The 24,867-nt window shown below is 43.6% G+C and overlaps 1 protein-coding gene across 1 annotated transcript; it reads right to left on the reverse strand.

The window, feature by feature from the left end:
- Positions 1-665: 665 nt before the first annotated feature.
- LOC122940881 (interleukin-27 subunit beta-like) lies at positions 666-24,867 on the reverse strand. Its single transcript, XM_044297759.1, has 6 exons — positions 24,641-24,867; positions 18,569-18,814; positions 11,734-11,851; positions 9,875-10,053; positions 7,787-7,950; positions 666-1,132 (listed from the first exon to the last, which is right to left on the reverse strand). The coding sequence occupies exons 1-6, from the start codon at positions 24,705-24,707 to the stop codon at positions 959-961; spliced, it is 948 nt and encodes a 315-aa protein (XP_044153694.1). The 5' UTR covers positions 24,708-24,867; the 3' UTR covers positions 666-958.

Raw genomic sequence — 24,867 nt, forward strand, 5'->3', positions numbered from 1 at the left:
TGTTCAGCTGACATCACTAATGTAAAGATATCAAAATCTCGAACAACCCCTTAATTGAAGACAGCCCACATGTTAAAAGTCATCAGATGCGCAAATAAGTTTTCAAATCTGAAAAAATTGATGCTATTAGTTGCAACACAGTGGAAAGATTCAGGAAAATCTCGCTTCTCTGGATTGATTTTGCAAGAAATCATGAAGCCCATTTTAAAAGGCAAGTCTATATTTAAAGGGAATGAGTCACCTATTGTTTTTTTCCCTGCTAGTGAGAACCTAATAGCGACACATTTTTTCTAATAATTTTCTGAACATTATTATGAGGGCAGCCATCCTGCCTGAACTGTTGTTAACAGCATTTAGAGAGATGCTTTACAGCAACAACCACAGACCATGGACGCAATGGACTGGAGGGGACTCATTGATTTCTATTAGAGAGTTTTCTAGGCATGTTCTGTGAATGGTGGATCCTCTGTTATTTATTCAGAGGTGTTACCTGTCATTGTAATCTTACCTGTGGTGATGATAATGAGATGACTGCTGGAAAGTGAGCTGATGAAGAAGTAGTGTGTATTATTAGGCTTAGTGGCCGGTGCAAAAAACACAAGATTATAGGACATTTTTTTAAATACAGATAGTGACTTTAGAAAATTACAAGTAACCACCAAAAATTCTTTAAAAATGTTTAATATAAAAACTTGATTTAAACAATAGGTCAGTTTTTGATGACACATTCCCTTTATGCTACTTTTATTCCAAAGTGGGGAAGTATGAGTGAATGAATCGGATCATATGGATCCCTGAAAATCATTTTTTTCAATTTGTTTTGAAAGTGGGAAATATATTGAGATATGCCCGGTCAATTGTAGAGTATACAGCATATAGAAGATATGCATTTGTGCCGTGTATCTTATCAATTTGAATTTTTTGATGCAGAAGGAGCCATTGTGTAATCATCTCTTGGTTAATTAGGGAAACATGTAAAATCAAATGGTTTCCATGGATGACCGGTGACTACTTCACTCCAATCACTGCTGTGCCCCAGGTCAGTAAATTCTTTGGCAGCCACCTGGACATAAACAGTGGACCCTGGTCGAATTCCAGTGAGAACTAAAGATGTCTGTTCATAAGGTCCAACCTGTCAGGTGTAGAAAAAAAATATATAACTGCAAGATGAATATAATCACATTTCTATGCTAAAAATATAGTGGTCTCTCAAGATACAGTCCTGATCAAAAGTTTAAGACTACTTTAAAAAAAATGGCAAAAAAATCTTATTTTACATTGTTGGATCTTAACAAGGTTCCAAGTAGAGCTTCAACATGCAACAAGAAGAAATGAGAGTGAGACAAACAAAAAATTTGAGCATTCAATTAATTGAAAATAACGATTAAACTGAAACCGGCTGTTTTTCAGCTGATCCAAATTTTAGGACCACATGCCTTTAAAAGGCCAAATCTGTGCAAAGATGTGGATTCATTGTCATTTTCTGTCAGGTAGTCACACGTTGTGATGGAAAAGGCAAAAAAACTCTCCCTTTTTGAACGTGGTCGGGTTGTTGAACTGCATAAGCAGGGTCTCTCACAGCGCGCCATCGCTGCTGAGGTGGGACGCAGTAAGACAGTCATTTGGAATTTCTTAAATGATCCTGAGGGTTATGGAACAAAAAAGTCAAAGTGGAAGATCCCAAAAAATGTAATCAGCACTGAGCCGGAGGATCCAATTGGCTGTCCGTCAAGACACTGGACGATCCTTGGCCCAAATTAAGGCCCTTACTGGTGCTGACTGCAGCCCCATAACCATCAGACGGCATCTGAGACTGAAGGGCTTCAAAAACAAAAAACGTCTTCAAAGACCTCGTCTCTTTGAACGCCACAGAACTGCTTGTTTGGACTTTGCTAGAGTGCACCAAACATGGGACATTCAAAGGTGTTATAAAGTTTTATTCTCTGATGAGAAAAAATTTAACCTTGATGGTCCTGATGGTTTCCAACGTTACTGGCATGACAAGCAGATCCCACCTGAGATATTTTCTACGCGCCCCAGTGGAGGGGGAGCTATAATGGTCTGGGGTGCTTTTTCCATCAGTGGAACAATGGAGCTTCAGGAAGTGCAGGGGCGTCAAACGGCCGTTGGCTATGTCCAGATGTTGCAGAGAGCATTCCTCATGACTTAGGCCCTCGTCTGTGTGGTAAACGACTGCGTTTTTCAACAGGACAACGCTACAGTACACAATGCCCGCAGGACAAGGGACTTCTTCCAGGAGAATAAACATCACTCTTTTGGCCCATCCTGCGTCTTCCCCTGATCTAAATCCAATTGAGAACCTTTGGAGATGGATGGCAAGGGAAGTTTACAAAAATGGACAACAGTTCCAGACAGTAGATGGCCTTCGTGCGGCCGTCTTCACCACTTGGAGAAATGTTCCCACTCACCTAATGGAAACGCTTGCATCAAGCATGCCGAAAAGGAATTTTTGAAGTGATAAACAATAACGGCGGAGCTACTCATTACGGAGTTCATGTTTTGAAGTTGGATTTCTGTTTTGTGGGGGTTTAGTTTTTTTTTTTTGGAGGTGTGGTCCTAAACTGTGTGTGTCTCACTCCCATTTCTTCTTGTTGCATGTTGAAGCTCTACTTGGAACCTTGTTAAGATCCAGTCATGGTAAATATCATTTTTTGCCATTTTTCAAGTGGTCTTAAACTTTTGATCAGGACTGTACAATGGTCTCAGGCAGGGGCGGACTAGAAACTTAAAAAGGGGTTATCAGGGTTCAGAGCTGAACCTGGTCATACCCAGAATTTCACCCCTTCGGCCTCCCTGATATTAGCATCGGAGCATTTCCTGCTCCAATGCTCTGTCTTGCCCTGCGCAGGATCACTCAGGACAAGGGCTTTTTTATTTACAATAACACACTGCTGGGCGGAGGCTTTACCTTCACCGTCCGTTTTACAGGCGTTATGTACCTGGCTGTGATATATTTCCGTATATCTTTGTGCAATTGACTAGCAGTGTACTGTTACATGTAGTTCTACTAATCCCATTGTGTTTCAGCCATGGTAGCATGCACCTGCATTCTCAAATTTACTTATTATGGAGGTGCTGGTTCGTTTGTTTTTCTTCCATATTGTCACTGCCATTTGGGGGTGGCGCCCCCTGGTGGTGAGTTTGAACCGTGCACCTCCTGCCCATTTACCATGTGCTTTTAATTAGATAGATTGTACAGCTGTATCCTACCTTGCCCGTATTGCAGGCTGAGAGCCTGGGAGAGGCATGTATAGGATATAGCTGGGTGCTACTTTGCCCAGATTGTAGGCTGTAAGCCCAGGAGAGGCATGTTAGAGTAGGCCCCATCTGATTAGAAGCCACCTTGTCGTCTGGTAGATGGGCTCGACATATGTTTGATCAATTATATGCGCAAAGAGCTTCTAGCTGCTTTTGCAGTAAGTATGGCCACCAAGCCACTATTTTTTCAATATTTACGTATATCTTTGTGCAATTGACTAGCAGTGTGCTGTTACCTGTAGTTCTACTAATCCCATTGTGTTTCAGCCATGGTAGCGTGCACCTGCATTCTCAAATTTACTTATTATGGAGGTGCTGGTTTGTTTGGTTTTCTTCCCTGCAGCCCCCTAGGCATCGGCCCACCAGCCAGCCAGCCCCTGGTCTCAAGATACAATATTTTCAACTTACGGTGGTCTTTCCAGGGCCACTGTACCTTGGAACTAGACTCAACGTACAATGCCTCAGACTCAGAATCAACCAATTAACATGGCCACTTCTCTGGTAAAACACCTCCTCTTTACAGTACAGTATGGTACTACCTGTTCTGTACTGCCCTCTACCTGTACCAGGATGAACTGCACCCGTACAACGTGTGCTACACAGCACCCTGAAGAAGCTCCTGTCTACTACATAGAAATTGATTTACAGAATGCAGCATTTAATCCTTACTATTATATATAAGGACTTGTTTCATCTTTATGTTATCTGCTTATTTATCTTAAATCTTTATTTTCTCTTATCTTTGGATGACATTTTGCGACTTTGGACCCAATTTTTTTCCATAGAGTTATGGACTTAAATTACAGTAGTTTCAAAATACAATGGTCGTCCTGAAGCCAATTAATATTGTAAATTGAGGGATCGCTGTATATAATATATCTTTGCATTTTGGCTATGGTTATGAATAAAGATACATAGTTGGAAGAGCAGCACTGAAGTTCAAACTGCTGCTCTATAAAAAAAACTATGCTGCACAGTAGATGTAAGAGGGACGTACACATAATATAGCTCTATCTGCTCATTCATCCAAACGTCAACCCTCACTCCTCCATAAACATGCATGTTTATTCAGTAGGGAAATCCTCTATCACTGTTTTGTGGAAGCTGATATATGGCAGGCCTCAATCAGTTATAAGTTGAAGCTGGTGTATCACCCTCAAGCAGTAAATTTGTGGAGGCAGGTATATGGAAAACCTCAATCACTATTTTGTGGAAGCCGATATATGGAAGGCCTCAATCAGTTGTTAGTTGAAGCTGGTATATCACCCTCAAGCAGTAATTTTGTGGACGCAGGTATATGGAAAACCTCAATCACTATTTTGTGGAAGCCGATATATGGAAGGCCTCAATCAGTTGTTAGTTGAAGCAGGTATATCACCCTCAAGCAGTAATTTTGTGGACGCAGGTATATGGAAATCCTCAATCACTATTTTGTGGAAGCTGATAGATCGCAGCCCTCAATCAGTATTTTCTGGAAGCATACAAATCCACTATAATATACTTTCTATGTTAGAAAGTATATTGTATGTATATCACACCCCTCTGTGTATCACACCTATCGATAGCACAACGTTACCAGTCCTTAAAAGGACTTTTGTGGCCCTATTAGCTAGCGTTTAATGTCCCTAAGTTCCTAACAGCCTGTCCCTGCTCCAAAATGCAACCTCTCCCTACACTGGCAAAACACATCATGTAAAATGGCTGCCAGATCGGGTTCTGTTATAAGGTAGGGGGTATGTCCATGTGCTTAAACGTCTCAATTGGCTGTCCTGTCCCACCTGATGAATGTGTCACGGGTCAAAGTTCGGCACAATGCAAAAGAATATGGCGCGCGCGGACTTCGCCATTTGTTCGCATGTTCGGCGGATCACGAACGTGCAAAGTTCGCCACGAACTGACCGCCGGTGAACCGCAAGGCCATCACTAGTTCCCAATAATCTGTAAATAACCCGTGTAAATGCAGCTTTATTCTTTAGGTGAACTGCAAACCTTTACTTCTTAAGAACATATAACAGTTTGATGTATAGGGATTTTATTTTTTCTGGTAAGATGAGATAAGATGACTTCCTTTATGAAAGTGATTGCTTTGCTCATCAGCAAGATCGTTTTCATGCAGAAATCTTCTTGCATTTGCAGCATAAACAGAAAATGTGCATGTTATTCTGCTTTCACAGAGTCAGTGATTTCCATCAGTTAGTGTGAGCCAAAACTAGGTACAGGTCAAAACGCAGAACAAGTGCAATTTTTTTAATTATTCCTTATCTACGTGTAGCCGCCACTTCTGGTTTTGGCTCACATTCACTGACCAAAGACTGACTGTGTGAAAGCGGCCTAAAAGGATTGTGAAAAGTAGGGGCGCTAGTAGATTCTTAGGTTCTCCCATACTCAACAAAAATGTGGAGAATCAGAAATAGCAAAGCACTCACTATTTTATCCCATAGATTAGGGGCTTAAAGGGGTTGTCCAGTCATCAATATCTGATCGTTGAGGGTCTGACACCAGGCACCCCCACTGATCAGCTGTGAGACGAGGTCGTCACACTATATCTCGTCTCCTGTTGAGCGGTGGCGTAGTGTAATTACAAGGGCTCACTTGAATGGAGCGAGTACTTGTATTACAATGCACTTCCGAGATGGAGAGCGCCTCCTTTTCAAACAGTTGATCTGTGGGGGTGCCGGGTGTCTGACACCACCGATCAGATATTGATGACCTGTTCTGATGATAGGTCATCAATATTAACAGCTGGACAACCCCTTTTAACTGCAAAGTCACAACTGAAATGGTATGTCCTCTGCATTCTGCAACCATGCACTTTTAAATGCCGCCCTCACCCTCCGCTGACAAGGCGGCAATTATCTGGAACATTTAGTTTGTTCCCAATAATTGCCTGACATATCAGTCTGTGTAAAAGGAACTTGAAAGGGATTGTCCCCTGAAAGATATTCTACAATTTTTCAAACCAGCACCTGGATCTGAGTCCTTTTGCAATTGCATGTAATTCAACATTTAGTATAGCCAGTGAGCTATTCAATAAAATGTATCTGGATAGCGCCACCTGCTGTTTGTTCTTCACTAAGGTGGTCGCACGTGCTCAGTTTTAATCTTCAACTGCCACTAGCCATATCTACTGTTAGAATCTGTGACAGTTACAAGGAAAGAGCTACAGCTGAAAGGACCCCTCCCCCAGCTTTGATAGGGAGAGAGTTGCAACAGAAAGGACACACCTCCTGAGCTGCCAGCCTAAAATAAAACTAGCAGAGAAACTAGAGCGATGAATGGGAAGATCTCTGGATCCATGTGAGGTACAGGGCTGGTTCTGGCTTTGTTAGAAAAAGATTGTAATGTACTACATGATGTCTGATTTTAATTTTTAAATCAATCATGGCTGCTTCCTTATGTGCGAATGTAGTATTGCTTGTGGAGGAGAAGAGCTGTGGATTATTCAGGGTCCCTCCTCACAAGCCCAAAGGCAACCAAGTGAAGTTTCACACCAATGCTCTAGAATAATTCATAGATATCGGCCCCTTGGGCATTGGCCCGTCGGGAAGTTTCCCTGTAGGGTCTATGGCCAGTTCACCCCTGCCTATCCCCTATCCTAGGGATATGCATTGTTTGTGGGGAAACCCCCTTTAAGATACATTAAAGGGGTTCTTCAGTAATTAGGAAAATGAAAATACTTAAATATTACTTTATTATAAATATATTCTCAAATACCTTTTATTATTTAGAATGGCTTGTTTTGTCTGGGGAGCAATCATCAGGGGAAATAAAATGGCCGCCGTTCCGATAGTTCACACAAAACCTGTCCTGATCACACATGAGGACAAGTTATTTTACAACACGGAGGTAAAGAGCTGCCTCCTCCTCCTCCTCTCTACTTGTCAGGGATTAGGATCCTGAATACAGATAATAAGAACTATAGCTGAATCTCTGAGGAATTTAGTTCATGAGGAGACATGAGGTACAGAGAGGACGGACAGACTGTGGTAACGTAGACTGCATACAAGAGCTGCTGCTCATTAGCCACACCTCACCCTCCTCTCATGTCTCCTTATAATCTCCATTCCCACAGAGATTCACCTGTATTCAGGATCATGATTCCTGACCAGCAGAGCAGAGAGGAGGATGACGCAGCACTATGGGTCATTGAGGTGAAGTAACTTGTCCTCCTGTGTGATTAGGACAGGTGTTGTGTGTACTGATAGGACGGCGGACATTTTATTTCTCCTAATGATTGCTCTCTAGATAAAACAAGCCATTCTAAGTAATCACAAGTATTTGTGAATGTATTTATTATAAAATAATATTTAAGTATTTTCATTTTTTTATTCCTGCAGCACAAAGCAGTCCTTGGTGCCCACACAATGTTTGAATGCCCCTTTGTTTTTCAATCGTGTATCAATAAACTCACGCATAAACTCAACTGAAGTTAAATAACACACTTTATGTAATGTTTGCATATAAAGATTAGCATGAATCATGAACTGGAACAAGTTCAATTTCTTACCATTGTGAAGAATTTATAACCCGCCTTTCTGTACCGGACCTTGTACTTCAGTGGAAAGATCTCCAGATATGGCCAAGAAGGTGGAGGCTGCCATTGTACATATAATTTCTTGCTTTCTCGGCATATGGAGGATATGCTGACATTGACTGGTGGATCAGGACGTACTGTGGAATAAAACACTAACGATGATAAGCTATTCCATGTGTAATGATGAGTATATATCCTCACAAGTGGTCAGTAGACCGTTGTGCAGATCATGGTTTCTCCTCCAGTCACATCATTGATTGGACTCTGATTCTGCCACCGGTCCTGTGATTTTATAACGCAGTGCATTTCCATTCTAAACAGGCATGGGTGTATCTCTGGCCAGACAACCTCCTGTGAATTCAAGGGCAGTCCTTAAAAAGAAAATGCTCCTTGTGGAAATGCCACTCAACCATTTTGGACATCTTCAGTCAATTTGCTGTGTACTTATGCATGGCAGGAAGATAATAGACCCGCCTAAAGGGGCATTCCCATCTCCCACAGGATATGCCATAAATATCCAGTAGATACAGGTCCCACTCTGGGGCCTGCACTTGTATTGAGAATAGTGGTCCACTGACCCGTGTCTTGTGGTTGCTGTGGATGGAGAGGTGACCACACATGCACTTCTCTTGCCATTCATTTCTAATTGAGTAGCCTGATTAAGCATCCTGTGAATATGTCCAAAATGTCCAGGATGGGAATAATTCTTTAAATGACCAGGCCAGGATTCAGGAGTCTGGCTGTGTTTGCAAGGTTTCTTCAAAATGCTAGGGAGCTACATAGTGGTCTTCCTGTGTAATTTCCAGGTCACCCTTGTTAACTGTTTAAAATTCTTGTAGCCTGCGCCCTATGTTAATGACCTGTACGAGTCATGTGATCAATCCCCTTTCTCCAGAGGAGTGAGGCCATCCTGGCTTGAATAACATCCCACAGACCAGGATAGGTCATTACAATCCAGCTCTGGTGGTATCCAGTACATGCACAGTGCACAGATGGAGCTGTAGTCAGTAAGCCTTGCTTAACTGTGCATGTGCCAGATGCCATTGGGGCCTATCGGACGTTAAGTTGGGCAATCAGGACCGCCAATGGGTTATTAATGGGGTTTTCCAGGAGTACCAAATTGAAGACCTTCAGGAAAGGTCATCAATATCTGATTGGTAGGGGTCCCACTCCAGCCCACTCTCCATCAGCTGTTTGAAGAAGCCACGGTGCAAGATGCGGCTTTGTCGTAGGCCAGTGATGTCATGTTCAGGAGTCACATGGCCTATGTGCAGCTCGTTCCTATTCAAGTAAATAGGACTGGACTGTAATACCAAACACAGCCACTATTCATTGTACGGCGCAGTGCTTTGTATGCTCTTCAAACAGATGATCGTGTTGGCGGCGCCTCGGGTCGGGGGGATAAGTCATCAACATTGTACTCCCAGAAAACCCATTTAACATAAAAGCATTGTTGTAAAAATGAATGTTCTACTTTCTTATGCTAAAATGCACAGTTTAAATAGAGGCCTAATTACAAACCCATTTGGGTGCACCGCCATGGTGGGGGTTTAGGGGCAGAAAATGCAGTGATGGGTTCCCTTTAAGTCTCATGCACACGGCCGTTGCTCGGCCATTCCGTGCATTGGGGACAGCAATTTGCGGTCCCCAATGCATGGGCAACATCCGTGCAGATTCCGCAGATTGATCCAGACCCATTCAACTTGAATTGGTCTGTCCGCACCGCAAAAAAGTAGTGCATACACTACTTTTTTTGGTGGTGTGGAGGAACGGACAGAAACTTCATGGAAGCGCTCCGTGGTGTTCCGTGCCTCCGTTCCGCACCAGACCTTCCGGATTGCAGACCCATTCAAGTAAATGCTGTTTGTATGTGCATGAGGCCTTAAAATAAGAGTGGTGATAAGTGACATTGTCTATTGTGATTTGCCCTATATAAAAGTATTTTGCAGTGTTTTTTCTTATTTTTTATAGTCCTCAGCCTCAGCATTCCTACCCGGTGTGAATATACTGACATACTGCAGAAAGTTCTATACACAATCACAAGTGCACAGTTATTCTCACTGATGTTCTCCATGAAGAAATAGTGCAGTTGCGTTATCGATCCCAGCTGGTTGAGGGCTGTCACATTAAGAAGATACGGAAACTCTTCAAACATCTGAAAGTTACTCATCAGGCAGCTGTTTGGATTCTTTTCAAGCTGCATACACTTTTCAGGTGGCTTTGGACCCATCAACCCCAACCTAGAAAGAAAATAATTATTTTTTAGATGAATTGTGTTTGATCGGGTAAAATCATCAAAATTAGCTTTTTATTGTTCATCAAAACTGTCCCACAATACATTGATGAATTGCATTAAAGGGGTTGCAGATATTGATGACCTATCCACCGGTGGGGGTCTGACAGCTGGCACCCCCATCGAGTAACTGTTTTGGGCTGCCAATGTGCCAGAAACTACAGTATACAATGTACGGATTTGGAGGGGGTCCTTTCTATGGCACCTCAGGGATCTATCCCTATCACAGATCAGGAGGCATTTGAAAGATGGAACTGAGCATGTGTATCCACATCAGGGAGGTGGACAGAGAAATAAGAAAAACAACAAACAGCAGGTGGCGCTATACAGATAGATTTCATTGAATAACTCAGTGGCTATAATACAATTTTTTATTACATGAAATTACAAAAGTATTTAGATCCAGGTGCTGGTTTAAATGCCAGGGTCGTGGCAGTTGAATGAGAGCTGCAACCTCCTCAGTTCATCTACCAGCACGCTCCATTCAAAGTCTATGGGACTGCCGGTGATAGCCAAGTACAGTATTTGACTACTTCTGGCAGTCTCATAGAGTTTTAATGGAGTGGCACTGCTTGACTATTGTTCCAAGAAAACAGGGGACACAGGACCCCACACCTATGATTGTCAGGGTCCCAGCGGGTAGGTGATAAGTTGTCATTCTTTAAGTAGGACCTGATCCTGTCTCAAGAATGGGGCTCCGTCTCACTTCAGGGAATGGAGAGGTGGCCAGACTTGCACAGCTCTCTCCATTCACTTCTATGGGGCAGCCAAAAATACCCTAGCCACAATGGTTAGGAATAAGCTCTCAGTCTCATTCCACCCTGGAGCAGGTGCTAGACTGTCTAATTTCATATAACAGTGTTTCCCAACCAGTGTGCCTCCAGTTGTAGTTTTGCAATAGCTGGAGGCACGCTGGTTGGGAAACACTGGCATATGCCCATTCTCTCCCTTCATATGCCCATTCTCTCCCTTCATATGCCCATTCCCCTACTTATATGCCAGTGTTTCCCAACATAGTATGGGAATATTTTTCATGGGATAACCCTTCTAATATAAAATTCAAAGCATGAAAAAGCGATGGTGAGGAAATGCAAAAAGTTATGGTGAGACCATAGGAGAAAAGGGTGGTGCTGCCCAATGCAGGAATAATAGAAGTCCTTGTATTAGAATAAAGTGAAGCTTTATTGTACAATGCTATGAACAAAGCGTTTTTGTGCTGAAATGGCCCCTTTGTCAGGTTCAATCCGGATTCAAAACGCGTTATTCATAGCACTGTACAATAAAGGGTCACTTACTTCCAATACGAGAACTTCTTCTATCGTTCCTGCACTGGGCGGCACCACCCGTTCCTTCTATGCTACTGTGATACTACAACATTTTTGGGGACCTGACCTAAAGCAAGCCACAGCCACGTTGGGAGCTTTACATTATGGAAGTTGTGCCCCCTGCACAACAAATCCAGGTAAATGTGCACCTTATCCTCTCTACATCCCACCCATTGGGCCTCTCTTTTGTTTTAAAAAGTTATGGTTGGGTGGGGAAGAAAAAAATGATTTGTACAGTATTGGTGCGTCAAAAATACTTTAAACATAACTCTAGTTCACCATATTAGAAAAATAAATATTACCTGTAGGTTGTAAGGAAAGTGGTATGTAGGTTGGTATCAGGCTGGAGGTCCCAGGTACAATTGACGTTCTTTGGGTAACTAGAAGACCAACATTGGATATGGAGCTTTTCTGGAGGAACTAGGTAGACCAGAACATTGTTTGTCAAGTCAATGAAATAAAGTGTATTCTATATAAAAAGACTGTAAGGCCATCGTTTGTATAGTGGATAGATGTGACAGGCTGGACCTCCTCTAATAATTTAACAGTGTGTTTTAAATTGGGGTTAAAGGGGTTGTCCAACTCTATGAATAACAAATAACAAAACTACTCTTCCCCCACTGGTCTCTGTTGTTGTGGCTCCAGTGGTACCAACACAATATGTCAACACTGCAGCCAATCACTGGCTGCAATAGTGACCTCAGTGTTGAGAGAGTATTATTTGTTATCAATAACATTTTTATGGGGTTGGACATCCCCTTGTAACAATAAGGTTATGTCCACAGTCATATTACAAATTTTTTTTTTGCCACAACGCCTGTAAAATTACTGCCACATGCGAATATAGCTTTAATGACACCATAGTTAAAGGGCATCCATCAGCAGATTTGTACCTATGACACTGGCTGACCTGTTACATGTGCACTTGGCAGCTGAAGACATCTGTGTTGGTCCCATGTTCATATGCGGCCACATTGCTGAGAAAAATTATATTTTGCAAATATATGCAAATGAGCCTCTAGCAGCAACGGGGCGTTCCATTACACCTAGAGGCTCTGCTCTCTATGCAACTGCTGCGCACTTGTAACACCCCGGAGTATGTTACTAAACTCTCTTTCCCTGCTACAACATGTTAGGTGTATGTAAATGGTCATCTTGTGTGATTATTCTGTTATTAACGTCATTTTATGTATTTCTAGGCCTGTTTCATATATTATGCTGTAATTTCCCTGTACCCCAGCAGGTGGCAGCAATGTATTTAGCAGGACCATAGCCAGTTTAGTATTGCTAGACTGGAATAGTTCATTCCAGTTAGCTCCCCCCTCTTTGAGGAGGTGTGGAATGTTCCCACATCCTGCCTCATGGGGAGGAAAGGAAGTTACAGTTAGTGTACCAGCTACCCCCGCTTGGGGTAGGCTGTGTTAGTAGGAGCTCCCAGAAACAGGGATCCCAAGACAGGATCGAGCCTCAGCTGAGGCCAAGATCACTCTTCCCAGCCTGAGCCATCAGCCTCAGCTGGTTGACAAAAAAAGCAGCCACCTCCAGCCTCCAGGAAGAAGCATCCCCTGTGAGCCAAGCTGTGAGTACATATCCAGAGTCCAGGAGAAGCCAAATTCCTCCTCAGCTAGTCAGGCCCAAACCAAGCAGAAGACAGACATAGCAGAAGATAAATACCTGCCAGATTCTCCAGGCACATAGTATAGAAGCAGAGGAGATATTGATCCCTGCCATACATTGCCTATACCCGCTGGGACCTAGACTATTGCTGTAACTTGTATGGATTTAAAGCTGCCATTCAGTAAAGACAAGTTGGATCATATTACCTGTTTGGATCTCATTTACTGCTACCAAAATTCCTCAATTACTCCTATTAACAACACTCATTTTATTGCAAATGAGCCAGGATCCAGGAGTCCAGCCGTACCAAGGTAGGAGACACCGTTGACACTACCCTATCTGCTATACAGAGACATTATCCCCCTCTGGCATTCCTCACCTGGTACGTGAGCTATAACATCTTAAAGGGCCATGCTACAGTACCTGCGCAAGCTGCAATTGGCGTCACAAACTACTCATAAATATATATATATACATATCCTGACCCACTGCATCATTGGCCATTGTACCACGGTCCTGCTCATTGCATAAGTGGCGTCACGAACAGTATACAGATTGAATTGTGTGCCTATCCCTGTCGAACAGAACCGGATCCAATTCTGTGTAAAAACGGATCTAATCGCATGTTTCACAGTATTGCAAGAGCTGCAGATTGTGCAAAAACGTTGAAAATGGACTTTATTACTTTTATTGCTGGACCTGAAAACGCTCCATTGTGAGAGTCAGCACTGCAAGGGTTAATCAGCCATGTTTCCCTCAAGGTGCAGCATCTTTATGACTTTCAAGAGCGCAAAATTATCGAATACGCCCCCCTAGAAGCGGGAAAACTAAAGACTGCCCACCATGTACTTTGTATTGTGAACTAAGGGAGTGCAGACTCCTCCCTTTGGGCTCCACCCTCACTTCCTGCATTTCCTGCACTGATTGTGACAGAAGAGCCAAGGAAGATGGCGCTCCCTTCACCAAAATTGAACCAAATGGTTATCGGAGGAGAGCCCGTTTATGAAGACCACCCGCCCGAGATTCAAGTCTCTCAACTGGCGAAGAGAAGCGGTCCTTCCGTCTTTGCCGCAACCCCGGAGGCAGTGGATCCCTCTGTGGCTGCCGATTCAGGAGACCAGACCGCTGCCAGCGCCGAAGACAAGATGTCCCCCAAGATGGCCGCCAGCGTTAAGCCTGCTCCTGCGGATACCACCACCAGCCAAGCTGCCCAGGCCCCGAACATACCTGCATCACTGACGGCATCTGCAGCTTCGGAGACAGCCAAGATGACGTCACCTACCATGGAGGCTCCCGCGCACCACCAGGAGGCACCGGAACCGGCCGCGACATCAGGTAGGAGCAGACGCGCTCCCTGAGGCCCAGGCCCGGTCCGAAGTTGCCCCTGTATCATGCCCAAAGGAACTCTGATACCCCTGATAGGCCCAAGCCTGCTCCGCCATGCACACATACTGGTGCGGTGGAGGCGGACGGAACTTTCACTCCGCCGCCCCCAGAGCCAATACCGCTAGAGCGGGACGCCTCAATCCTGAGGTCCCCATAGTGAGCCCTGAAATCCCTGCGGCTCCAACTCTACAGGTGGGGCAAATAAATAACTCTGTCCTGACTTTCAATCCCAGAGTACAACCCTACATTCTGCCCTGGAAGCTGCCACAGGCACCCTCAGTTTGCCTACCAGAGCCCCTTCAGCCGGAGGTTTTGTCCACCTCTGCACCGGCTAGGGATCCCGGCTTGCAGCATGTCTCAGCTGCATTCACCAGGCTTACTGCTCAGCCAATCCCAAAAGACACCACAAGAGGGCAGTGGCGTACTATTACAGCTGCTGAGAGCACCAGACAGTTTAAGGAAAAACTTTGGCATCCTCAAACATGGGATCCAGGAGGAAGATTTCCAGACTTTCCTGTGAGGAAAACTACCCACTATAGCAATAACCCACTACCTTGTGTGGATTACAATTAACTTTATTGTTCCATTGGATTACAATTGACTATAATAATAATATTGCTTGCACTGATATTTGCATAATGTTTTTCCACTAATTTTACCAGTTTACCTGTTATGCAACGTTCAAGATCACATGCCCATTGTGTGTATTCTCCTTCTAGGTGCCACAATGTGAATTTATTCACTAATTGTAACAATTAAACTTAACCATTGCACTTAACAAGAATTGTAGTAACTTACTTTTGTGTGCCTTTTTTTTACAGCTCTTGTTCTCTCCCCTCCTTATACGGACTGTCATCATAGGGATGTTGTATACTAATGGCCTACACCCGGTGATGTATACCCATAGGTACCATGGGTAGGACCAAGTGGTAAGTCCAGGCAGATCCAGTAACTACAGAGGTACCCCTGCTGCTTCGGGAATCGTTAGAAGCCCTAGGCTGCTTCTTCCCGCTTGTTAAATGTTCAGGATTGTTCCCATCCTGAGGTGTCTCATTTCCAGGAGAGCGACGGGATTAAGCTACCCTCCCCTCCTGTGACATTGCCAGAAGACATGGAGACGATAAATACCTTCCCTTCTGAGCCTTTTGCCTAAGGTAAGGCGCCTCAAGCCTTAGAGCCCTACTTAGCTACCCCTTAGTCATCATAGTGATCGTGCTACAAGCCAAATTTCTTCAGGCTATGGTGCAGGGAAGGGAATACAGGATAAAGCCACCCTTCCATTTGCGGGCATTGCATTTCACAATGGGGGATTACGGAGTAAAGACACCCCCATGCTTTCTTTGATGTTTTAGGGCCAGAACATACAAAGTCAGTCAGTGATGTTTGCTTTGTGCAGTATTTAGGTTACCTGGTTATACCAAGAGAAGGAAACTGTGTGTTGGACACCTTACTCTAGCGGGCAGGAACCTGGGGAAAGCCGTTATATGTTTTGTCTATGTATGTCATTATATGTAATTCACGCAGCACTTTGTATTTATTGGGTACCCAGAGCTGATTCCTTCACCCTCCTAAACGTAAGCCGAGGACGGCTTAACTTAAAGTAAAGGGGAATGTAACACCCCGGAGTATGTTACTAAACTCTCTTTCCCTGCTACAACATGTTAGGTGTATGTCAATGGTCATCTTGTGTGATTATTCTGTTATTAACGTAGTTTTATGTATTTCTAGGCCTGTTTCATATATTATGCTGTAATTTCCCTGTACCCCAGCAGGTGGCAGCAATGTATTTAGCAGGACCCATAGCCAGTTTAGTATTGCTAGACTGGAATAGTTCATTCCAGTTAGCTCCCCCCTCTTTCAGGATGTGTGGAATGTTCCCACATCCTGCCTCATGGGGAGGAAAGAAAGTTACAGTAAGGGTCCATTCACACGTCCGTTGTTTCTTTCCTGATCTGTTCCTTTTTTTGCGGAACAGATCTGGACCCCGTTCATTTTCAATGGGTCCTGAAAAAAAATCGGACAGCACAATGTCTTAGATCAGGAAAGAAACAACGGACGTGTGAATGGACCCTTAGTGTACCAGCTACCCCCGCTTGGGGTAGGCTGCGTTAGTAGGAGCTCCCAGAAACAGGGATCCCAAGACAGGATCGAGCTTCGGCTGAGGCCAAGATCACTCTTCCCAGCCTGAGCCATCAGCCTCAGCTGGTTGACAAGAAAAGCAGCCACCTCCAGCCTCCAGGAAGAAGCATCCCCTGTGAGCCAAGCTGTGAGTACATATCCAGAGTCCAGGAGAAGCCAAATTCCTCCTCAGCTAGTCAGGCCCAAACCAAGCAGAAGACAGACAGAGCAGGAGATAAATACCTGCCAGATTCTCCAGGCACATAGTATAGAAGCAGAAGAGATACTGATCCCTGCCATACATTGCCTATACCTGCTGGGACCCAAGACTATTGCTGTAACTTATATGGATTTAAAGCTGCCATTCAGTAAAGACAAGTTGGATCATATTACCTGTTTGGATCTCATTTACTGCTACCAAAATTCCTCAATTACGCCTATTAACAACACTCATTTTATTGCAAGTGAGCCAGGATCCAGGATCCAGGAGCCGAAGCTCGATCCTGTCTTGCCAGCTGTACCAAGGTAGGAGACACCGTTAACACTACCCTATCTGCTATGCAGAGACATTATCACCCTCTGGCATTCCTCACCTGGTACGTGAGCTATAACATCTTAAAGGGCCCTGCTACAGTACCTGCGCAAGCTGCAATTGGCATCACAAACTACTCATAAATATATACAGTACAGACCAAAAGTTTGGACACACCTTTTCATTTAATGAGTTTTCTTTATTTTCATGACTATGAAAATTGTAGAATCACACTGAAGGCATCAAAACTATGAATTAACACATGTGGAATTACATACATAACAAAAAAGTGTGAAACAACTGAAAAGATGTTATATTCTAGGTTCTTCAAAGTAGCCAGCTTTTGCTTTGATTACTGCTTTGCACACTCTTGGCATTCTCTTGATAGTAATTTAAATGATCCATCTAATGAAATTACACAGGAGGGAGAATGAGAAACAGTATCTTGTATGCAGGATTGTAAGGAGGTAAAAATAGTAGAGGAGAGCAGGGGTGTAGCTGTAGGGAGTGTGCAGTGGCTGGATGTGGGGTGGCCCAAACGCTACACTAGGTCCCCCAGACACCATTGAGGTGTCACCACATGTTGCACCCCAATGGGAAATAAGTCCAGAGTCAGGGTCTGCAATTAACCAGTGTGCTTCTTTACTGCAGGAATTCAGGTACAAAACAATACAGGTGAGGCATTGGGCTAACTTCTCCAGTCTCCTCCCTGGCAGAAAAAGGGTTTGATGCTGAGGAAAAGCCTCAGCTAACTGTCCCTCTCTCTGTCAGAAGGCTGGTACCCTGGACAAAGGCTGGTGATCTGTAGCAGAGTATCCCCTTCTCAGCATCATCTTCTGCTCACTCTTCTAAGCATTGTTACCTAACTGTTCTCTGACTGCTCTCCTTTATATACAGTTTCTGGCTAAACTAGAACCTTCTAGTGGGGGGGGGGGGGGGGAGTGGAGAAACTCAGCACAAACAAATACAATGTTACAACTCCCGTCTCTCATAGACTTGCATTACAGCTTTAATGATACTCAATGTCAATGACACAGCAATTTTTCCAGACAAAAACAAGTCTTCAGACATAACAACATAGCTAAAACAGACATCCAAAAGGCCAGTCTGTCTGGTTTTGGTGGTAAACAAGTCTGGCTTTTTCCTTCCAAAACATGCTTTTCTTTAAACCTTATGGTAGCAGTGGGAAATTACCAGCTTCTTGCTATTAACTACAAAGTCCCAAAAGTCTCTCAGTTTTCATTAACCATTTCCACAGTGCTGTGCAAATACAGTGTAAATGATATTTTACATACATATAAAATGCATTTACCCAGTATTAAACAGTATACATCAATGCAAGTTAACCATTTAAAGTGAAATAAAGTAAGGATTTGATGATTTTGCATAAGGGAAACAGAGGCAAATGTCCAGACTTCAAAGTTTTTTTTACATATAGCTTCTACTTTTTTTAATAACATTTGAAATAGTAAGATGAGACTTACGTCCAAGTTGCAGTTCGGTTAGGGATAAAGTCTTGTTGCTGCGAGGGCAATGACAACTGTAATTACCGCTGTGGTGTTTCTTTGGGTGTGTTAGAGTTAGATGGCGGCTTCCATTAAAGTTTACGTAATCACTGTTCTCAATTTTTCTTCCAGTAAATCTCCATTCAACATAAGGGAAAGAAGTATGACAGTGCAGTATGACCTCCTTTCCTAGTTGCCCAAACTGCTGAATAATTGGAATAGCCTCTGTAAAGAAGAGAGGTAGGCATCAAAAAAAAATTGATCAGCACTTCAGGGGCATACACAGATCTCAGTCAAACAAACTGCTTCCTTTCAGTTAATATATTACAAAACTGTCTGCCTGCAGCCACCACTAGAGGGAGTTTAGTGCATAGGAATTCATACCGTTACTATTGACTGCAATGGAAGCTCTTTGCACTAAGCTCCCCTAGGAGCAACTGCATGAAAATTAAAAAATGCTGTGTTTTTCATGTCAGCAAGAGAAGGAGTTCAGCTCTGTGCCCCCTCCCACCCCCCATATTCCAGCTTGTATGTCGCATTATTATTACATGCTAAAAGCACAGCCGCATAGATCCATGTATTTAGAGTCTCAAGGCCCCAGTGCAAAGGAGCCATTACTGCATTCTTGGCCCCTGAGGTCTTTGTTTGACATTTGTACCAATGCAAAAGAGGAGGTCAGCAGACCTTGTGTGAATTAGGTGCTGTGAATTGCAGCTTTCAATTCCTGCTATTTCGAAGACACCAGCATATACTGAAGCTGTGGTTTCAGTAACACTTTTTGTGCAAAAACTCATATTAAAAGGGGTTGCTCTGTCTTGGCCTTTCATGGCACAGATGAGAATACCCACAGTATATGCCAACCAGGGGAGGTGGAGTTATAGAAATGGCCGATGGACCGGCACTCCATCAGCGGTTAGGATGTTTCTGTAATTTTGACCACCCCATTCTGGCTCTTACAGTGGTTTTTCCTATCTCAACCATGAAAGGCCTAGACAGGGCAACATGTGAGAAGATCTTGGCTTAAAATACAGTGAGAATCTCACATGGGAGGGCATTGCCTAAGGAATAAAGACGCTCAACCTGTTTATCTTGCTACTTCTGGGAGCCTTGCCAAAGAGCAGTAATGATAAGATAATATTACAGTTCTCAAAATAATAAAGTACAAGTAGCAAAACAATCAAATATAGAATGCAGAAGAAGGAACCGGCTGCTGTGTTTAAGAGAGAGACAGAGGCAAGGCCAATGAGTGCCAAGTAATCGAGAGTATTCCCTCAGGGTCATGCAACCACTGGTGCTTTTTTAAACCTGTTCCATCAGCCCGTCAGAGCTGTGAGAACTCTCTGACTACCATAGCTCCAATGAGCCCCCAACCTAAAGAAATACCACCCAAGACCATTATTTACCAGTTAAATTCACTGTTGGTCCAGCACTTGAGCTCTTATGGTCCCTGCTGGTCACAGAGCAATGATGTCATGTACAACAGTAACCTGACCGCTGCAGCCAATCACTGGTGATTCTTGCCTCCATGGCACATGATCACTAAGACCAGTGATTCGATGCAGCAGTCACGTGAATCATGTACTGTACATTACATCATCTCTGCAAGATCAGTGGTGACTGCTGGTCCACAAGGCAATTTAACAGGTGAGTAATGTATAGCTTTTCATTTCATACCATTTCTTTTTCTTTCACGTCGTGTTCGGCAGTTGTGCAGGAAGGGGGCAGATTGAGGACATGTCAGGGGCCCTAACATTAAGAAATGTTAAAATGTACTAGCATATCAATATAAAAGACATCAGTTTCCCGTCAATCGCCCAACCTGGGTTTCACCATCTGCTTCAACACGCCCCTGATGAAGCAAATGGTGAAACCCGGGTTAGGCGATTGATGGGAAACTGATGTCTTTTATCTTGATATGCTTGTACCTTTTAACCAATTTTGTAAGTATAATAAATCTGCATGCTAACGTGAAAATCTTGAAGTATATGTGGCATCCACCCTGTGAAGACTCGCTCAGAATAATTAGGAGCAGCGCAGTTTTCTCTTTAGGACATTACTTAATGTGAACAGACCTCACTTCACTAGAAACATGCAACTCAAAGTAGGACACACAATGTTGGTTTTATTTATTGATTGGGCCCTAAAATTGGCGCAAGGACTGCCATAGATGTGCCCCATTTTATGATGAGGCGCACGCCTTGTCATAAATTAGACATTTCTTACTGCAGTGCAAGGGGGAACTAAGACCAAAGTAAAAGCCATTCGTAGTAAATGTGCCCCACAGTGTTTTCCAAAAAGGGCCAGTCTGGTCCTTTGTTTCTTTGTTAAATTTTGCATCAGGCCACCTTCCAAGTTTCATTCTAGTTCCAAAGTATTCCTGCTATTTGTGGTAGTACCTGACTACTGGCTATCTGTGATTATGCTACTGCCTTGTCCTGGTGATAACCCCTGTCTGTATTCTAGACCAGTGGTCCCCAACCTTTTTTGCACCAAGGACCGGTTTCATGCGAGACAATTTTCCCAGGGACCGGGTCGGGGGAGAAAGGGGGCGGGGTTCTGGGGCGGGGCTTAGGGGGTGGGCGGGGCTGACTGATTCACGCACATAACAAAACACAAGGTGCATATTAAAATATATAACACTATATAATGACTATATAAACTGACTATGGTCTCTGCTGCACTGGTCTCTGCTGCACTGGTCTCTGCTGCACTGTACCATATTTTTCACCCTATAAGATGCACCTAGTTTTAGAGGAGAACAATAAGAAAAAAAAAATCAATACACCTCAGATCAGACCCCCAATGGCTCAGATCAACCCCTAAACCTTTAGCTATCTATCATCCCCCAATGTCAGCCATAAACCCCCCCAATGTCAGCCATAAACCCCCCCAATGTCAGCCATAAGCCCCCCAATGTCAGCCATAAGCCCCCCATTAGCCCCTCGTCAGCCATAAGCTCCCCATTGCCCCCTCATGTCAGCCATAAGCCCCCCATTAGCCCCTCATGTCAGCCATAAGCCCCCCATTAGCCCCTCATGTCAGCCATAAGCCCCCCATTAGCCCCTCATGTCAGCCATAAGCCCCCCATTAGCCCCTCATGTCAGCCATAAGCCCCCCATTAGCCCCTCATGTCAGCCATAAGCCCCCCATTAGCCCCTCATGTCAGCCATAAGCCCCCCATTAGCCCCTCATGTCAGCCATAAGCCCCCCATTAGCCCCTCATGTCAGCCATAAGCCCCCCATTAGCCCCTCATGTCAGCCATAAGCCCCCCATTAGCCCCTCATGTCAGCCATTAGCCCCACATTAGCCCCTTATGTCAGCCCCATGTCCCCCAGGTCAGCCATCAGCCCCCATTAGCCCCTCATGTCAGTCCCATGTCCCTCATGTCAGCCCCATGTCCCTCATGTCAGCCCCATGTCCCTCATGTCAGCCCCTAGCGCAAATAAAATAAAAAAACCTCTTACCTCTCCTGCTCCTGGTCACCATCGCGATTCTCTTCATTCTGCTGTCGGCTGTGTATAGCGGCGCACAGCGTGAGGTCACAGAGAGACCTCACGGTGTGCGCAGCCCTGCACAGCCAATAGCCGAACCGTGGACCAGGAAGTGGTGAGTACAGATCCTTCACCGCTTCCTGGTCCTTCTGTACTAATGAAGCGCTTCCATAATGGAAGCGCTTCATTAGTACAGAGTTAAAGACTGCCATGATCGCCGCGGCCCGGCGGTTGGGGACCGCTGTTCTAGACCATGTTTACCCTCCAGCTCCTGGTGTCCATGTTCCTGCCAGTGCTCCACATCTGGTCCATGTTTGGTCTTGCTACTCCACAACTACAAGCTATATGCTACCTCAACTATGGACTTGCTGAGTCAATGCTAAAAGTTCCTCGATTGCTTAGTTACCTCACTGACTGTTTCTGTTCCCAATTCCACATTCACTGAAACCTTAACCCCTATGACTATGTTTTATCTATTTTTATTTATTTAATCTTTATTCATATACAAAAAACACAAAATACATACTTATATAAAACAGCCAGTTACCTTTCTTCTGTTTCTACTCTATCTCCCCTCATCCAACTTAACCCTGAGGAAAAAAAAAAAAAAAAACCAGCAACCATCCTAATCGTTTTCCCCCTCATAATCTATTATATTATACATTATTATTCAACAAACATTTCCCAAATTTATCAAAATAATCCTTCTTTCCGTTATTACTAGGTAAATGTGGGCACTACAAAAGGGTCAATTGGGCCACGTTGTTCTCCCACTCCTGCAGAACAGTGGCATTGTATTTTACAGTCCATTTTAATGTATATTGCTATGTTTTTATGTATATTTTCCTGTATTTTGGGTGTGAGGCCTGTTAGGGTGTAGTTCCTCCTCCTAGACAGTAGAGGGAGCTAGGGAACCCCTAATATATATAGTCAGGTCCTGTTCAGGGAAAGGAGTCTGTGTAGAGTCAGGAGTCTGTGTAGAGACAGAAGAGAGTGTGCACTTCAGCCACCAGAAGAAGTTGCCTCCTGAGAAAACCTGAAGTTCCCATAACCAGAGCAGAGCTAAAGTGTTTCCAGCCAACCTGAGGGCTGAAGGGCAGAAGGATTTTACTGAAAGCAAGGATATATATACACCTGAGGAAGTTCCCCCTACCAAGGATAAAGGCAGCATTAGGGCATACGGGCTTTGGGATAAAGACAGACAGGATTCTGAGGAAAAGTGCAACCTGATCTGTAAGTGTTTAACCCTCTGAGTATCTTGCAAGAACAGTGTACCTGCCATTTGTATAAGCCTGCTTGTGACTGCTACTGACCTATGGAACTTTAACCAAAAGACTGTACAAAGTTAACAGTTTCCAGTAAAGGAAGTTTTGGTTCACCATAACATCGTGTTCCTCAATTATTCCTATCATAAATCGGTGTGCCACCGGCACTGGCGCCACGAATCTTAAAGGGACCTTGCCCCCGGCACATCAAACACCTGCAACATCCAGGGCACCTCATCTACCATCAGGCCTGGTCCCTATACACAGAGAGTGTCCCAGAGGTCCCCTGTGCCAGCCTCTCCATCACTGCTGTACGTCTGCCCAGGGTATACAAAAGACTGAGTACTGCAACCACCCTTGGTTAGTAACTACCCCTGTGACCTCACTATTCGCCTCACCCTGCAGGGCGGCGTACTGCATATTCTCCACCAATCTGTTAACAAGGGTGGGTCCTTTTCAATCCATTTTTTTGTTATAATAAGTCTTGCCTGAAATAGGAGTTTACAAAGTACCCTCGTCCATTTTTGAAACCCAAAATTGTACTGTGCCTCCTTAAATACAAGCCACTGGATCGCCTTCTATTTGCACTCCCATCATTTTTTTTTTTTTATAATATCCGCTATCCCTGACCAATAACAAAACAATTTGGGACATCTCCAGACTAAATGATAAGGCCCTACTTGTTCCATACCACATCTAGGACATTCATCTGAGGATTTCAAACCATCCTTTTAAGCAACATTGGAGAGCGATACAATCTATGAAGAAGAATTGGGACCCCATGAGAGTCCCTAATTGAGACCAGAGATCTGTTCTTCAATACATCTTCCCACTGTTCCTCCGATAACCCTTCAATATCTTTCTTCCATTTCTCTTTAGCCAGTATTTTGATCTTACCCGGTTTTTATTTTCAACAGTAGTCTATATCTTCTTGAAATACTCCCTTTTTCTTTTCTATTATCCAAAAATTGTTTTATATTTTCCATAGGCACCTTTTTATATATTTGAAAGTCTACCTGTGATGAACTAATTGCAAGTATTTAAAAAATCTTTATTCATATAAATATACTATATATAATATAGTAATGTTTTAACCGCAACAAGAACCCATCGATATTTGGACACTGAAGATCTTGGGCATGAAAGCATTCAAGAAACAGCGTATACAATTTGACTTATGGATTTTTTTTTTGTTTAATCAAATATAAACACATCCTATAGAGTAACATAATTAATACAGATGAATAAAAACATAAGTCCATCAAGTTCAACCAAGGGATGAACTTTGTCTTACCTTTATCCTCCGAAAATTCATAAGAAAGAGGCAGAAGTATTGCTGTGAAAGTGATTATCCAGATCATTCTTGAGTCTTGAACAAAGCGACAACAATTACCATGTAAGCTCAATGAGAATACATAAAATGTGATGTCAGTCTAAAAACTGAAGTGTAAGAGTACTCCAGTTGAAAAGCAATGTTTTATGTGTGGAGCCTGAGAGGACCTACATCAGATCCTCCTACTA

The sequence above is a fragment of the Bufo gargarizans genome, chromosome 6, assembly GCF_014858855.1.
Source record: "Bufo gargarizans isolate SCDJY-AF-19 chromosome 6, ASM1485885v1, whole genome shotgun sequence".
NCBI lineage: Eukaryota > Metazoa > Chordata > Amphibia > Anura > Bufonidae > Bufo > Bufo gargarizans.

What these genes read in the sequence shown, in the direction of transcription:
- LOC122940881 (XM_044297759.1), bottom strand. Translation starts at nt 24,707, where the DNA reads ATGATCTGGATAATCACTTTCACAGCAATACTTCTGCCTCTTTCTTAT. An exon ending in AACCGAACTGCAACTTGGAC is followed by an intron (nt 11,852 to 18,568) that starts GTAAGTCTCATC and finishes TGGTCTACCTAG; the next exon opens with TTCCTCCAGAAAAGCTCCAT. An exon ending in ACTTTCCTTACAACCTACAG is followed by an intron (nt 10,054 to 11,733) that starts GTAATATTTATT and finishes TTTTCTTTCTAG; the next exon opens with GTTGGGGTTGATGGGTCCAA.